General features: G+C 38.4%; 1 protein-coding gene across 11 annotated transcripts in view; it reads left to right on the plus strand.

Annotated features, from left to right (window-relative positions):
• The window catches only part of neo1a (neogenin 1a), a 126,036-nt gene that overhangs the window by 38,589 nt on the left and 69,919 nt on the right, over window positions 1-17,528 (plus strand). For all 11 annotated transcript variants that reach the window (XM_043244025.1, XM_043244020.1, XM_043244027.1 and 8 more), the window contains exon 2: window positions 10,759-11,076. In XM_043244025.1, the coding sequence (XP_043099960.1) occupies window positions 10,759-11,076 (318 nt within the window). The remainder of the gene's footprint in view (window positions 1-10,758; window positions 11,077-17,528) is intronic.

The raw sequence follows: 17,528 nt of genomic DNA on the forward strand, positions 1-17,528 counted from the left end.
GTTCAGCATGTGTGCAGTACTTTGCACGACACCGTTTTCAACAAAAAACAAAAAGCTTTTTATGCGTTTTTGGCTGTATTTACACAACAAGGCTTTCGAGGCTTAAAAATACCAAAAAACGAATTTAAACCCGAAAAGCATTTATCATCTCGCGTGTAAACTAAACGACAAAAACACAAGTTGGTAAAAACGGTAATGGCTGCAGTTACTGTATGCGCGCAGTGTATCTTTAACGAAGTGACATCGCCAACTACTGGCCTGGCGTGCATAACACATCATTTGTAGTTTTTGAGGATCTGTGTGAATAGGGATTGTTATTAAAATATTGTTGTCAGTACGTGAAATGCAAAGTATGCAGAAATGCAAATGCGTTTCTGTTTTTAGGACATTGTTGTAACACATGTAAATGTTTTAGCAAACATACAGGTTGTTGTCTGTGTGCAAATCAGCAAACACATGCACAGAACACGATGCTGACAAAGAACAAACAAAACATTATTATAATTGTATATTTTTTTTATTTAATAGTTATTATATTCAAATATAAATGTATTCTGTTTTAATATATTTAAAAAATGTACTCAAAATGTTAGCAGCTATTACTGCAGTATTCAGTGCCAAATGATTTTTCAGAAATCATTCTAATATGCTAAGCGAGTGCAGAAACAAGAATTCTTCTGATTATCAAGGTTGGAAACACTTGTACCGCTTAATGTTTTATTGGACCCTTTATGTTTGATGTCTGTTTTGACTTTATGGCTATCTTAATTCTATATCTTATATTTGTTTATATTCTTTTTTTCTGATAGAATTTAGTTGTTAGCTGTGATTTTGATTGATTATTTTATTTATTTATAATTTAAAAATATTATGTGTGTATGTGTATGTATATGTATATATATATATATATATATATATATATATATATATATATATATATATATATATATATATATATATGTGTATATATATATGTATATGTGTATATATGTGTATATGTATAAAAATACACCATATATTATGTAAGCAAAAACTTATTTTGGATCAATTGCGATTAGTCGTTTGACAGGAATAATTGACTGTGAGCGTGATGTATTATTTTTGGATCTAGTGTTCCATTGTTTTCAAACATTTACAGCAGACATCATTCTTTTGATGAACAAAGTCCTGTACGCTGTTCCTGACACTTTAAGCTTAATGCGTTATAATCCCTACAGCGAGAGAGTAAGACTCGTCTAAGGCAGATGTGGGAGTGGTCCATTTTAAAGACTCAGACAGCCCATCATCAGGTCACTGCACTCCCTGTTAACCCCCCTTCCAGTGTCTGGTGGTCTCGCCTCAAGCAGTCCCATCATTTATTGATAGAGTTTGTCTATCCTGGTGTGTCATATTCATGGCGTGCGTTTTTAATGTAGCGAAGTGTCACACAATGGACCCCTGTGTATTTAAACTGATATAATTACACGGGAGCCTCGGTATTTAACATGTTCACTATGCGTCTTAAAAAGTGAGCATTCATATTAGCCACAATGAGCACATTCGATTTGCCTTGTCACAGCATTCCTTTCTCGCAGTTTTGTGACCGTATGTTCAAGGCGGCGGCGCGCAGTTGTGTCGTCTTGTCACAATCCGCTTCGTCTCGTTTGCCGCAGCGTCTGGCGGAGAATAAAAGGTGAAGCTTTTGTGAATGTTTCTTTTTGTGTCCTCTTTGACTGCGTTCTTGTCTCTGTATCGCTTGATTCAAGAGCGAGGTAGCCGTCTTTGATGATTGAGGCAGATCGAGTTCCAATCAGCGTGGTTAATTACTATGTCCAACCGAGGTGAGAGGTGCGCATGCAGCGAGGCTTTTCCGCAGCCGGGAAATTACCTGTGTGCTCCGGGGATTCGCTATCTGTTAGAGACAGCTCGCCGACTCCCAATATCAGATTCGTATCATCTTATTTTCATTCATTTGCCGCTGGAAGGCTTTTCTGCTTCACGTGGACTTCCCTGCCCTTCCCCCATCTGAGCTGGGCTGTTCAGCTGCACCTTTGTGGGGCTTCCATCCGCATGTGACTGGCATCCGGTCCTGCTTTAAGTTACGTTAGAGATGGATAACTGCAGTCGGAAACCAGTTCGAAGAATCCATCACCAACGCGTTACTCGAAAATGCGTCATCTTTAGCTTTAACTTGTTTCAAACCTAGTAAGCTGCTTACCTGGCATTCGTAGATGCTTTCCCGACTGGCTGTTTAGGCAGGCAGGTAGATTATCTTGCTGTCTAGAAACCAGTTTTGGTCAGATTCCAATCCAGTCAATCTAGTAAATCCTTCACTAAAATAAAATCCAATACTGTGAAAGATAAGAGAAATGTAGACTCTAAAGTACTGGTTTTTAAACGGGGTCCACTGGGAGTCTTCCAGAAAATTATTTGAAACTTTATAATGCAAAAAAAAAAAGGAAAATAATAATGAACAGAAGACTTTTGTTTCTACTCTGTTTTATTTATTTATATATATATATATATATGTGTGTGTGTGTGTGTGTGTGTGTGTGTGTGTGTAAAAAAAAAAAAAAAAAAAAAAAAAAAAGGTATTGTCATACAGCGTTGAGGTTATGAATAAATGCTGTTCCAGTAATATTAATAGAACATAAATCATATAGTCTTTTGGTCTTTTAATAGTATTCTCAAAATATTAGCACAAAAATATCCGTTTTATGGAGCATTTTATTTCTGAAACCTTTTAGTTAGACTCTTTTTAATGTAACGTTAAATTAAAATTTTTTTTAACATTTAAAACTTAAAACATTCAAAAATAGAATATTCTAAAAGAATGCACCCTTAAAGTTTGCATGACCGCATAAATAAAAAGAAATTAAATTAAAATAGGATGGTTTTTTTATGTCCAAAATGTTCCGGAATATAGTTTTCATACCAAAATATATATAATAATAAACATTTATTTTTCAGTTGGGAATTATTGAAGAATTTGAATATTATGGAAGACCTTTGAGTAAAAACTGTTCTAAAGAAATTCAGTTTCTTACTCAGAAGTGTCTGCAAAAACAAATCCTATAGATTTTTGTCTTTATTAGACAGTGTTGATGGCATACCGTCATGCTAAAGTTAGGCTGTTTGAATCAATTGTAAGCTTCTATACGTGAACTTAATATAAAATTGCAGTTTTGTGGCATATCTCTAAGTCCATAGGACTGTAGGGTATTCCGATTGTCATTTTATGATTTATGATCCACTAGTGCAAACTCCACGGTGGACTATTACCCAACGGTCTCTGTGGCAAAGTGTAGAGTCGGAGGGGGTGCCATTTGGGACGGGGCCTAAATTGAGTCTCTTGAGCATTTTATATGAAGAGCACTATTTTTGCACAGTTGCACTATTGAAAAGCACTATAGCTGTCTTTTGTAGAGTGTTTTAAAGTCGGTATCTCTTATGATGTTTCATTTAGGTTATAATTTTGCCTATGCAGGCAGTAGACAGTGTAATATTTAGATGCATTATCTAATATATCTTGCCTTATATACATTTATATTCAGTTTCTCTTCTAACCCTTCTATTCACAATCGGTTATTAGGACATATTTGAAAGAATATTGTAATACCAAAATGCAATAGACTTTTTTTTTTTCCTGTAGGGCTTAGATATCACATGGATATGAAGGCGTCATGATAGCTAACGTTTACTTTTCTAACCCGAGAATGTAAATGATTCAATCCCAAAAGATTTTCTTACATGGAGCACAAAAGGAAATATTTTGCTAAACGTCCAAGCTGCTCATTTCTATACAATGAACGTAGGCTGTGATTTATACCGCCAAGCACCTTAATAGCCGAGAGAATCTGTACGCCTCAAGTCTTCAGACACGCTCCTTTTGTGTTCCATAGAAGAAAGAAAATCACAAAGGTTTATGAATTGACCCGAATTTCTCTTGAAAGCAACAGTTTACCCCTAAAAATTATGGTAGAATTTTCATTTATATGAGTGTGCGTGTATGTATTAAGGACTATTAAAAAAAGAATAGTTGTAAAGAAGCTTTATAACACACTTATGGGAGCTACAACAGCAAAACAAAGGTGTTGGATTTTCGCAAGTCTATCAGAGTCAAAATTAATTTAGCTAAATATCCTGTAATTCTGCTAAATACGGTAGCGGGGGGACAGAATTGGCTTAAGCTTGTGCTCAGGATTTTTTAAACCTTGGAAATGCTCCCTGGCAGGAGAATGAAGGGTAGCTTGAGGTGTTTTGTGTTGCGAAAATTGTATCCTTTCGCCTCTGTTCTGCCAGCTGAGCGTGTGCCAAACTAATAAAGCCGGCGTGGAGGCCTACCAATCATTTTGTACAGCCGTTACACCTTGGACCCTTGTTGAGAGGGCAAAGGCGCTATCGGAACATCCAGACCGTGGGGTGAGGGGCTGCCGTTGGCCAGGGGTCCTGAGTGGGAGAGCAGCCTTTGTTCCTTGTAGCCGCTCTGAAAGATGAAGTGGGCATCTGTGTTGAAGACAATACAGGAGACTGTCATTCTCAGTTCGTTCCTTTATTCGGTGGTGACAGTGACCTTTAAAAATGGCTTGTCTTCTCACCCTGCTATTATCACTGTAGTCTATCCTTCCTAGATTTGAGTGGAGGTCAGCGTTTAAATAGACCTCTAAAGCCAAACAATAAAACCTGACTCATTTTAATGGGTCAATAACCCCAAAAGGATACTTGATACAAACCAACTCTGTACCAGAGAGTAATATTCAATATAACTGGGTTAAATTTAAATTATACACATCTATATCACTTTTCACCCAAAAATCAATAAAGATTTTGCATTACCAAAATAAAGTCCATTTTTAGTTTTATATACGTATATATATATTTCCTCCTAAAGAACAAATACTACTATAAGATGATAATAACATTTCAGCAGTTAAGATGAGAAACATTGGCTGAATAAAGTGTACACTGAGAGAACAATTTATTAGGCAGGTTTAAAGATGCAAGATCTCCACAGGGAAGTCCAAACCAGCACATCCTTGAGTCAGTTCTCCGACACTCAGAGCCTCGGTTCTCGTAAGCAGATCATTGCCGGTTCCTCACTGTGTTCAGCAGTGACAGATGGGGAAGAAATGATACTGGAAGATAAAGGCAAGCTGGGAGAGAAGCAGACAAACTGGAGGTGGACAGACATGAAAGAAAGAAGGCTTTCCAGTCAGACTAATGAGCCTGGAAGGGAATGACAAAAACCTGGAATAGAGTCTAGGGAAGTAGAGGAGGCTGCTCGGTTTCTTGGAAATAAATAATCTGTACCTTTTGACTGGCTATTTTCCAGAGTGCAAATGGTTTTTGCTCTAAGTCTGTTTATTTAGCTGTAGGTCAAAAAACCCAGAAGCCCCTTCTACTTAATAATGCAAAGCCGTAGGGCATTTTTACTATCGCAAATAAAGTAGAAACAGAAGTTCTGGCGAAAGGTATCCTCAAATGCAATTTCCAGATGTGATCCCGTTGATTAATAATGAAACTGATATTTGAACTTAATAATCTTCTTTCTTTGCGGTGTAATAAAATGACCTATTTTAGTTTAGTCTCATGGAGCCCTTTGCATATTTCAATGTGAGCTCTTTTATTCTGAGGTTTTGTTTTGATTAAATGTTCATGTGCAATTCCCATAATGTTTTCTGGAAATGGCTCGAGCTTCATTAGGAGGCGATCTGGAGGGAAAGTGGTGTTTCGTAGCTCTGCTTTTGAAAATGAAGGTTGTGTACAGTACCTGATTGGCACAGGCTGGTCTTTGTGCGAGAGCCAACAGAGACCATGCGGCTTCCTGTTGTGAAGAAACCAGGTACAGGAGGTCTTTGTTTCTGAGGAACTCTATGTGTCTCTGTATGGATATTTAACTCTCAGAAATCTGGCATTTCTCAAAATACAAGATAAGCGACAGCTTAATAATATTCTCTTTTAACTATTAAGTGGATATAGTCACATTTGAAAGATGCTAAGTCACATTCGCAAGATGTAGTCAGATTTTGAGCCATACCGTGTAACACAAAGTCAACTGATCATTGGTGATATGTAGTAAATATAAGGTAAATATATATACAAATAGACGTTAGCTTTTCTTAACTGAAATCTATAATAAAAATATTCTAGACGCAGTTGATCTTAAAGAAGAACTCTCTGTAGCTATCTTACCCATCTGCCCTCTACAGTCTGACAGGCACTTTATAGAGGTGAAAGTCTTTGAATGACACACAAGACAAACCTTTTTTTCTTCCGTATCTTTCTGGCTTCAGAAATTTCTACTGACTGGAGCTGTGGCTCTGAAGTGCTCTTTGGATGTGGAATAAAATGGATTTCACAGGACTAGGGACAGGAGTAACAGCTCATACTTATCAAACAGACAACCTCATTTTCTCTTGGTTCCCTGCACTGTGGGCTGCAGAACACATTTTGAAGTCAATTCCTGAGCAGTGAAAAGTAGAATAGATTAGACTTCTGCCTGCCTCCTGACACCAAAGATCACTCTATTAAGTCGATAACAAAAACGCATAAACTGACAAATATGCATTTTGGACAAATACCATGGTAGCAATGTTATCCGTCTATTTAAATCTATTTCCTGTTTTTGGGTTCGAGGAATTTAAAATCATCGGTGGTCAAATAAGTGAGCCCTATTTCAAAAAAATGCCTTATCCTGCAGCAGGGATGGTCAAGGTTGCTCCGTTTTTCATTATTCATAATTTAAATGACAATATTCCTGTGAAAATCCAATATTCTTCTGACCTGCTTAGTATTTAAAATCATTCAGAGCCACAGAGTCCTCGTATCTAATCTGAATTTCAAGTGACTCTTAAGAGATTGTGTAATTGGTCTATGCTGCACTTTTTCCTCTGTGTTTTTGAGCCCATTAAATGATAAATACAGTGCAGGCTTTAAATCCTGAGAATAAATATTTGCAAACTGAACGAGAAATTCATTACAAGAGCCGCTGATATTTGCATGTTTGGGGAAATTCCCTCTAGTACCAAATTCAAATAAACTGGACTAGTATAGGCAATGATATAGACAATTTCTGGTTGATACAAATAATTTATGACTAATATTGCTAATATTTTCTGTTCTGTGTAACTGTTTGAGTGAATTACATGCCCCTAGCAAAGAATATCGTAAGTAGCAGAGTAGATTATTTGTATGGTGAAGTAAGTGTAAATGTGTAGCAGAGATCTAAAATCTTACTGGGCTTTGGAGGAGGAGGAGGCCGTGATGTCAGTATCTGCTTTACTGTCCGTGGGACTCTGGGATGCAGTTGTGAGCAGCAGCAGATGGTCATCAGTTGTAGCTGATGGTGAAGTGCTAGCTGGACGAGCTGTATCGCACACCTCTGTGCACGATCCAAACAGCCGCTAACATGCTACTGATTAAGTGTGCTGATCTTCTGATGCTCTGCTGCAGGGTGGAATTCCCTTCTCGCTGGTGGAAGGCTCTCCATCTGTAGAAGACACTGAGATTTCCCGTGATTACTATGTGTTTACCTATGTGTTCTGCTGTTTCTTATTAAAAGTGCTACTTTGGTTACATGATATAGTGACAGTATTGGATGGTAGTACCAAAGTGCTTTAATATATAGTGGGGTCCAAACGTCTGGGCTTACTTGTATAAAATCCTGAAATGCCGAGTTTTAGGGTTCGAAACCATTTAAAAAAATGTCAATATGATATCTGATATATAGTGCATCCTTAGACTGCTGATATATGTAGACTGCTCAATAGCCCAGTGGTTTAGATAATAATAGATACTAAAAGATTGATACTAAAGAGTACTATGGGATGGTAGTACTTTAATATAGAGGAGAGCCCAAACATTCTGGACTAGATTAAAAAAATGTTTCCTCATTTTGAAAAATTTATATGATCGCTGATATATCACGTGCATACTAAAACTACAGATAGCTTGATGCTTAATAGATACTAAAATATGAAAGTTTAAGACAATGCTAAGCATCCATACCAACACACCATGCATACAAGCTTATCTTTTTTTCTCATTTAAATCTGGATATGAACAGTTCTTATGGATAGAATTCCCAAATTGCAGGATTTTAAAGAAATGTTAAACAGTGAGCAAAAACAATTATTTCTAGATCACTATAATCAAAAGCAAATGTGTAAAATTGACTGTTTGAACTTAAGATTTCCTTCTGTTGAAGCACACCAGACGTTTCTAGAGTTTATATCAACCTAAGTGCCGATATCATTAGAAGTGGGACATATTGTACAAGTTTTTAGACCCAACATTAAAACTAGAGCTCTCAGACATTTGGAGCTCACTATACAGTTTATTGGTGTCTGTTATAAACACATTTTCTTTATTGAAATTCTTTGTTGACAGCTATTTGTTGTCCAGTTACCTCTGGACTATGAAGTGCCAATGCTATTTGTGAACAGAAAGTGCATCTATCTTACAGGAATTAATCTAATCCAGATGTGTTTATGCTGGAACAATTGTTGCCTCGCATCAGTCTTAAGGAAACTATTCGAGGAAAGCTTAACATTTGCCAGAGCGCAATTATCTTATATAGAAGTTCAGCCAACAAAAGCAGCTGTTGTAAAGCTCTCTGTGCTGTTTCTATAGACGTCCAAATGCGAGTCAGCATATAAACATAAGTGTTTGGTTCCAGGAGGCCTCTCTTAGTGGACAGAGGGTTGACCACAATTACTGCCCACAGACCCCGATACTTCCTATCTGACCAACACCCCCAAACTCCATTACAGGAGACTTTAAAACCTATGTGGGATAGGAAATGTGCTTTCACTATGTGAACAGGGCATAGTGAGGTCGTTTGTGGTAGCTAATAGCTAATCTATGTATACATAAATGCAGCTTTAAAGCTTATAAATGTTAAACATCAATGTTAAATTCAAAATGCATTATTAAACCAGATAAGTTATCTAGTTGTTAAGTCATGTTCCACAAGCCAACAACAAATATTGTTATATGCTCACATTGTGCTGTAGTAGCTACTGCCAAAAAATCATGATCATGAAATATCAGTTTGCCAGACAGAGATTCCTTCTTTGTGTTTAAAATATGGGTGTCCTTGATAGTGAACCCGGGGAATACTGTGTACTTAAAACTGCTCTAAAAATATTTTTTATTGAATTTGAATAAAATATAATAAGGGAGTAAATGCTTGGACATTGATTATTCGAGTAGGCAGCAACGAACGCTTAAAGTTCATTTAACTTTCACTTGCTTAGCAAGATTTTCTTTTGGGAAACTGTTTCTTCTCCGTGACAGTAGGTGTCCTTAAAGAGACACTGTAGGGCACATTCCAAACAACATTTTTGCACCCTTGAAAGGGGTCGTCCCGCAAAGGTCATTACAAGTGAAAGTAAGCAACATAATTACCTCACAGAGTTCCCTCCTTCGTGGTCGTTACTGAAGGTCATTCCAGGCAGCTTTATTATGAGAGACGTTTGCCTTGCCTCCTCAAAAGTTCCATTTCAAGGGTTCAAGGGAGTAAGGAATACTAGTTGGGTTGCATTAAGAATAGTCTTGTTATATGACACATTTTGAAACACGTCTACACACTAGACACTTAATCGGGGGTAGCCAACCCTCCTTCTGGAGGGCTGTCTTCCAGCAGACTTTAATTCTAACCCTGCTCCAAAACACCTGCTTGTAATTTTCAAGTAGCTCAGAAAAGTGAAAAACAGAAAAGTGGATTTGGATGGCATCACTGGACCCTCCTCTCTAAGATTCTCATTGGGCAGTTTATGTACGTGTGAAAGTGAACTGTATTTGCTCTTAAAATCTATCTATCTATCTTGCAGCATTCTTAAAAAAAGAGTGACCTTACTGAAAGTCCTCTGAAACAGTTGTAGTATTCACTTGCCATATCAAATAAATTCTTTATCAAATACAATATGTATACTCACTGGCAATATGTGATCCCAACATAGCTTCAGTTTCGAATTAAACAGGGGGAGAAATGCATCCTGTTTTAGCAGTGATCCCAGACATTAACCCTTGAGATAAAATGGCAGAATGATGACTTCTTGTGCTGGCCCCAGTCATGCCATCTCTTTGTACATTCGCCATAAACCAGTCTCGACTGCTTCCAGCTATATTTAGCATTCGTCTTGTCACTTGGTGCAGTATTTAAAAAAGCCTTGAAAAGCTCATTATTCATTTGCCATCCAAAAAGTACAGATGATTCAAGTTATTTATCCACACAAAGTCCTGATGACTCTCGGGGCCAAGATTTGAATAATTTATGAGGACAAATGCAAAGTAATTGCACATAGTTTGACTTTTTGCATTAGACTTGTCAGTTTCTTTTTGAGAGAGCAACATAACAAGATATTCAAATGAATGTCCTGATGTCCAAGGGCTCCGTTTGTAATTTTACGTTTATAATTAAAATGATTTATTATGCATTCACTAAGTGTTATTCACTCTTTACTGCAATGTTTGGTCATTTTTGGACACTGGTAATGAAGTTTAGACATTTGAATGGATGTGTTTGGCTCTCAAATGCGAGAAATAAAATAAATATTAAGATGAACAAATGTTGTATTATATGAAATATTTGGAAGCTAAAGCCACAGCCTATGTTCATTCACACAAACGTAATTTAAATGTAATTTGAATTTTATTGCAATGATGCAAATGCCTTCTGTTATTAAATCACTCAACCCAAAGTTCAACCTAATTTCAGTTCATGGTGTTGTGTTATGATGAAAATTACAGTTCTGATTTTATACTCTTTCTTCGTAGGATCAGCAGTGAGGAACTTCAGCCCATTTTGGTTCTCTACGGAGCCGTCGGATACTCTGGCAGTGCGAGGAGCGCCGACACTGCTCAACTGCTCAGTCCACAGCGAGTCTCCTGCCAAGATCGAATGGAAGAAAGACGGCTCTTTTCTCAGCCTGGCCTCGGACGATCGCAGGCAGGTCCTGGCCGACGGTTCTCTGCTCATCAGCTCAGTGGTCCACTCTAAACACAATAAACCCGATGAGGGGGTTTACCAGTGCGTGGCCACTATAGACAACCTGGGCACCATCGTAAGCCATACAGCAAGACTCAATGTAGCAGGTAAACCACATGTGGTTTTATACACACATCTACGCACCATTTTCACACAAACTGTGTAATGTATGTATCAAATATTGACATTTTGTGCAGCGGTTCTTGACTGGTTTTGCTTCAAGACCCGTGTTGTGCTAAACGTAAGGACAGAATGACAGCTCTGTTTGTCTGTCCTGTCTTCATCCTTTAGTGTTATTGCCTGCAGTGGAGTTCAATAAGTCAGTCAGGGTGTCTGCTGATGCAGCACCATTGTTGTAAATGTGTGAGAGCAGGTATGTTTGGCAGTACAGCTGCTGCTATATTGGGCCCTTTGAGTTGAAATGAAAGTGACCTTGTTTCATTTGCAGGAGGCAGGCAGCAGGGATTATGAGGTGTTTGAGTTGGGTCTTACCCTGAAATTCAATTTGCTGTTGGATGGAAAAAGGAATGCAATTAAGTTACATCAAGCCCTTATGCAGTCTTGCAGAGTTGACTGTGTAACCTCAGTAAAATCTCTCTGAAGGAGTTTTGCTCTGACAAGTCAAAGGCAAATTCTTTTTTGAGGTAGCTTAAGAGTATTTCCCCCAGTGGAAGTCTGTTTTGAGTGAACAAGCTCATTATTTCTCAAAAAATTTCTGTTGGTCATTTTCAGCTGTGCAACAGATTGGATCGAAGTGTATGGATTTCTGACAGTCCACACAGCTTATGACATTTCAACAAAAATCCCACTACTGGTTTTGAAATATTTTCATAGGGATGGAAAGTCACAACTTTCATAATATCTCAAATGTTTCTGCTTGGCAGTTTTCCTTGTAGAAACAGGATGTATAGTTTTGCATGTGTCTAGTCTAAAGCAGAGGTCTTCGACCTACTTTAGGGCATGGATACTGGAGGAGACACTGACCAGTGATCAAATGTTTCATTGCATGATATTTTAGTATTAATAGTTTATGATACCTTCTTACATACATATACATACACACACACACATATACAGGTTTGCTTTACAATATGGCCCTCGACCCTTTGTGCCTGGGAGTCAAAGAGGGGAGGATCGTCAATAAATCATATACAGCAGCACCACCATCTTCCACAAACTTATACGTGCATGCACTGGCAATGAATTTCTATGAAGCAGTTGTTGGAGGCTTGCATAGACCAGCGTTTGTAAAGACCAACATAAAATGTGTCTGCCGTAATCCACTAGATGTACTGTATATAACTGCTAATGCTTTAAAGTGTTTGTTTTTATACCCTGAAAAAGAAAGATTTATTTGTATTGCCAGCACAAACAATGCCTGTGGTGTTTTGTTCTGTTTTCAGGTGAGCTTATAAAAAGTCGGCTTTCTTTTCTTGCACTCCTGCATTTTATTCTTTTACAGAGCATGAACCGTCTGTTGTGGCTGACAGGCGTGTAATAAAAAGGTTAATTGTTGCGTCTTTGCTGTGGGCTATTACAATGCCATTGCGTTGGGAACAGCTCTGCCGCCGCCACAACCTGCAAGACGTCAAAGCGACAGGCACTCAGACAAATGCAAGAGTAATCAACATGATGGATGGAAGAAAACCGTGTCCCTCCTTCCGTCAGTCGCTTACCTCTTCTTTCTCTGCCTAACTACACATAAAAACAAAAGCCCTATTCTATCTCTTTGCAGCAATACGACGGTGGCCGTCACGTCCGCATTCACTCAGAAAGGGATTAGCCACAGCCTTGGCTATTTGTATTCGTTGAGCGTCGACTCGAGATGGCAGGGCAGGGAGCAAGACGTGGGTAATGGGAATTGTCTAGCTCGTGCCGCCTCACAGCACGCTCCACTCTTTGAACCCAAGTCCTCAAGGCAGACTAGAAGTGGGGTCGTTCAAGCTGCCAAAGAGAACACCTGAATTGAAAGACCTTGTTTGTATGCTCCACTGCTACACCGGAGGAGCTCAGCAATAATTCTCTGCATTTCTTCCTGTCTGTAGAATCACCTTTTGGCTTTCTTTTGTCGCAGTGATTTTGCCAAGTAGGACATGTTCCTGGATCACCTTTCTTGTTGGTTCTGGCTTGAGACAAGTATATAGTACCTGGAGTAAGCATTCTGATACTATTCAATGGCAGTTACTCGGCTGGCACATTCCCCCCTGAAACGTACATGGAAATATGCCATCTTTGCTTATGATCATGCCAGTTTCTGCCGGTGTTCCCTTCCATCATTGTTTGAAAGAGATTTAAAGTAGACACGCATTCCAGTGCTCTCTCTTGTACGTGCTGGAGGGAGATTTTCCCAATTTTCTTGACACGATTTTTCTCTCTTACACAGTTTATCACATTTGACATTTCTCAACAAGACATTTCTGTGCACCATTTCATGGTTCCAGGCCAGCAAGCTTTTAGGGCAGAAGTGGAACTGACTTTTTCTAACTTTGAACGGCCAAAACCTGGTAAGTGAAACAAAAAAGGCCTCAGTGACACCACTCTTTTCCCATGAATATATCAGAAGTGGTTTAAATGACATTTGATTTGGAGAGTTCTGGTGCTTTGAATAATCAGGGCATGTTTTGTGCTGCACAAACTGATCCGGGGTCAGGATGTGACATTAATCCAGGATCTTTCCTAACCTCGTCTGCATTCGCCCTTCTCCATCCCTATCTTCCTGTGACCTCTGCTCGAGTGGAGTTGTCCTGCTCCCCGAGCTGTCTGCTGGTCTCTCAATCAATCAGTGTTTCATTTCACACTTCAGCCCTCTACACTCACCCTGCCCTGCTGGCTGCTGCCCAACAATGAAATTCAAACGTAACACAAACAGCTATGAATTTCAAACACTGGTGACACTGGAAACACTGATATTTCAGATATTTCATTTTGTTCTCGTTCCGGTACAATTCCAGCAGTTGTGCTGTTTAGGAAAAGCTTTGTTGTTGCTCTGAAAAGACTGAATGTCTTATTTAGGAAAAGTGTAATAGAAATGCATTCAAGAGTCAAAATCAAACTTGCAGACAGCGTCTGTATGTGTACCGTAGGATACGAAAATCATTGCCCTCTTCACCGGTTTGTTTGCTCCTGTGTCAGCTTTCAGTTTGAACACTGAAATGAATTGCAGCCCGAGATAATATCTAAGGGAATGAATGCTGTCTGAAATTCATTGTGTGCTCATTTGAGTTTGAAATGCTTTATCAGTGCTGTGGTGAAGTATATCTGCTCCCCAGATAGGCGCCATTCTGAGAACATGCCTCTACTGTTTCACTGACGTCTGTATTAGTACATGTGTGCTTGTGTATTTATATATATGTCATTTGGAGGGTATTTTGGTTAAATGAATGGGCATAGACAATAAGTATGGATCAAGTTTAGGGGCTTGGGTTTCATTCCTATACTTAAGCAGGGACGCAGAAACCTCCCAGAGAGTAATATTTACACAACATCCACACTCAGGAAGAGAACACAGAGCCGTTGTTTCGTGGTAAAGTTTGGCACATGATTCCATTGACCTAAATTGTCATTTACTCTGAGCACTCAGGTCTGTCTTTGGATCGGCTCTACTGCCTGCGCTTGTGGCTTTCAGCTGTGCAGCCTGTGCGGTGCATTTTTAGCTTGTGTACAGGCCAACAACATTTGTCCGTGTTGCTGTATTCCACCTCCCATACATATTAAAGCAGAATCGTGCAGTGAGCGTATAAGAGGGTGAAGAGAGATCGCTTGTAGAGAAATAAATGAGAGAACACGCAGCACTCAATATGGTGGCTGTAGGAAAAGAAGTCTTTAAATTTGAAGAGACAATCACCTCAAACCTAGAGTGCTAGCTAAAAGTAGACAAAACCAAATTTAGCTCTTTGGTGTGATTTGAGATGAAGAAGGCAAAATTAATGATGCTTTTGTTAACATGCTGTTCGAACATAACCTTAGCCAGTAGTTATTATAGGGGCATGGTTCTTGCTTGGTAAGACTATAGATGCCTAAGGGCATTTTCAAAATGTCCCTAAAATCAACTTACTTGCCTTGAATGGATGGCATGTTTGGCCTTGTTTCTTGCTTGTGCTGTACATTTCCCATTTGTTAATGTATTGAACATTGAATAGATCGATAATATTTAGCACAGGTGCCAGAGCATATTGAGAAGTGGAGTTTGTGCACGGAGGATTTTTACTCTATTTTAAGGTCTGTTTTTGTTATCATCGAAATACCGATATTAGTGTCAATGTGCTGACAGTTAGATGTCTGCAATGTGGTAATGTGAGAGGATGGAAACGTCAGTGCAGGAAGACGGCTAGGCACTCTACATGTAAGATTGTAAAAAGCATTTAGTAATAAATATCTACTTAGAGAAGGTGAATGGCAATTGATGAATGCAGGGTCAGAAAGCCTTCGGATTTTGTCAAAAAAGCCAAAGGCTCTGCATATCCTTAATATTGACAAATATAGCAATACAGAGGTGTGTTTCCTGAAAGTATAATGAGCCAGCTATGGTCACAAGATTTTCATTACTAAACCAGTTTCTGTGTTTCCTAAAACATCAGACAAACATTCGCAGACTTGTGTGGTTGGTACTACAGCCCCCATCTAGAATAGTTTTTTTTAGTATAATGTTTGCTCTGGAGTAGATCTTGCTCTTGTGCAAAATAAAGAAGCTAACATACAGTAGGCTACTTGCCACATCAGTGGCTACTAGATCTGCATCCAAGACACAACCAGCAACCTTGAGGCTTTTTATTTTGAGGTACGATACATTTAACAGATTGTCAAGTAGTGGTACTTGCCTCAGATTGGGAGGACAGACACCAGGAAATCTCCCTATGAATCATTCATCATCCCTGAAAAACTGTTGCCCTCTTTTCTATCCTTGATTCTTATATGTTTGTTTCCAGTTTGTGCTGATGTAACAGACACATTTAGAGACTCTGTGCTTTACATTATTCATGATTTTAGATTAGTTCACTATGAAAATCCTCAGAGAATCCAAATCCCGTATCTAGTGATTGCAGGTAAACTTTATCGCTCTCTCTCATGTTTAGCACTTTTACCTGTGGGATCCGTTTATCACTCTTCGTCACTTACCACTTAGCCAAGGCTTCTCATAGATAAGTCTGAATCTGAATCTGCATAACAAAGCAAATCTAGATGCTCCTGGTTCATTGTTTGTACTCCCATAACACATTGAGATTCATTGTGCAGTGCTGTGGAGGCTGAGATTGGATGGTAGACAGCACGTCTTCACTAGAGCAGGACTCTTTGGCTCTTTCAACTCTGCACTGAAGTGTCATTATGCCAAAAGCCTCTCATCTAAAAATTGGCGCTTACAAATCCTGATCGCTCCTCTCAAGCTTCAACCCCAGGGGAAATCTGCTCCTCAATACGACTTTGATTGAGATGGACACAAGCAACATCATGCATGGCTGTTCTTCATCAGATTGACAGACCTTTGAACTGTATCCATTTGGATTTTCTTAAAGATCGATGCATTTGTTAAGAACTTTGAGTAGCAGTGACAGCCCTTATGGAGTGGGCTGTGAATTATTTTGTCATCAATGTAAAATTTTCATTTTTTTTTCTTTCTTTTATTTTTTGCAGTCTTGGCTAAGAATAAATATTCAAGAAAGGTGCTAAATGAAGCATGCTTTATGCTCTTTGGACCCCAGGGGTCTGTCTGACATTGTAAGAGGATCCACTGAAAATCATTGAAGAGGCATTTCTAAGTGGTTGCGAGGGCATTCTGGGTCATTGCTAGGATGTTAATAGAGTTTCTAGGTGGCTAGTAGACTATAATGTGCATTACTGCCCACCCACTTTTTTTCTTTTAAATTCAGTTTTCCCATATGCACTTTATAGATATCTTCAGTAAAGATGTATACAGTGAATCATAACATTTCAAACATTTATTTGAAGCAAAACATATTTCTTAAATGGACAAAAAGACAAGGGTACATAACGATAAGAGGAAATAACTTTTTATCCCAAGCATTTTGAATGACATTAATAAAAAATTACGGAGAAATAAAAAATTATTTAAAGTTCTGTATATCTACAGAAACAATATAATTTAAGTCAATTGTAAAATATCTATAAATACCTAAATATGCAAGTTTTTTGCAGCGTAACAAGTACAATTTCACTCCTCTGCAAGATATTTTGTTGGGATTTGCTCGATGCAGCTCTCTGATTGTTGAAATTTTATGTATATCATCATAGGTAATATCTGTTTTTACCACAAATTCAACTTTTAAACATTTTTTACTTTTAAAGATTTTTAAAAATCTTTTTCAATAGTATGAACAAATAGCTTTAACAAAGCATATACCATTCACGAATCACCTTTGAAATTAGTAGGTCTTCAGAGGTTTCCCTTATGGAGTTTTTATTACAGGAAACTGACTATTTTACTCTATTCCGGTGGTTGCTAGTATATTGTTTAGGGTTCTCTAGGTCGGGTCTTTCACTTATTGATACCGTTGTCCCCTAATACGCAAAGCCAAAATTGCTTCTACTATTTAAAGTGTATAGC

This window comes from Puntigrus tetrazona, chromosome 7, assembly GCF_018831695.1.
Source record: "Puntigrus tetrazona isolate hp1 chromosome 7, ASM1883169v1, whole genome shotgun sequence".
Lineage (NCBI taxonomy): Eukaryota > Metazoa > Chordata > Actinopteri > Cypriniformes > Cyprinidae > Puntigrus > Puntigrus tetrazona.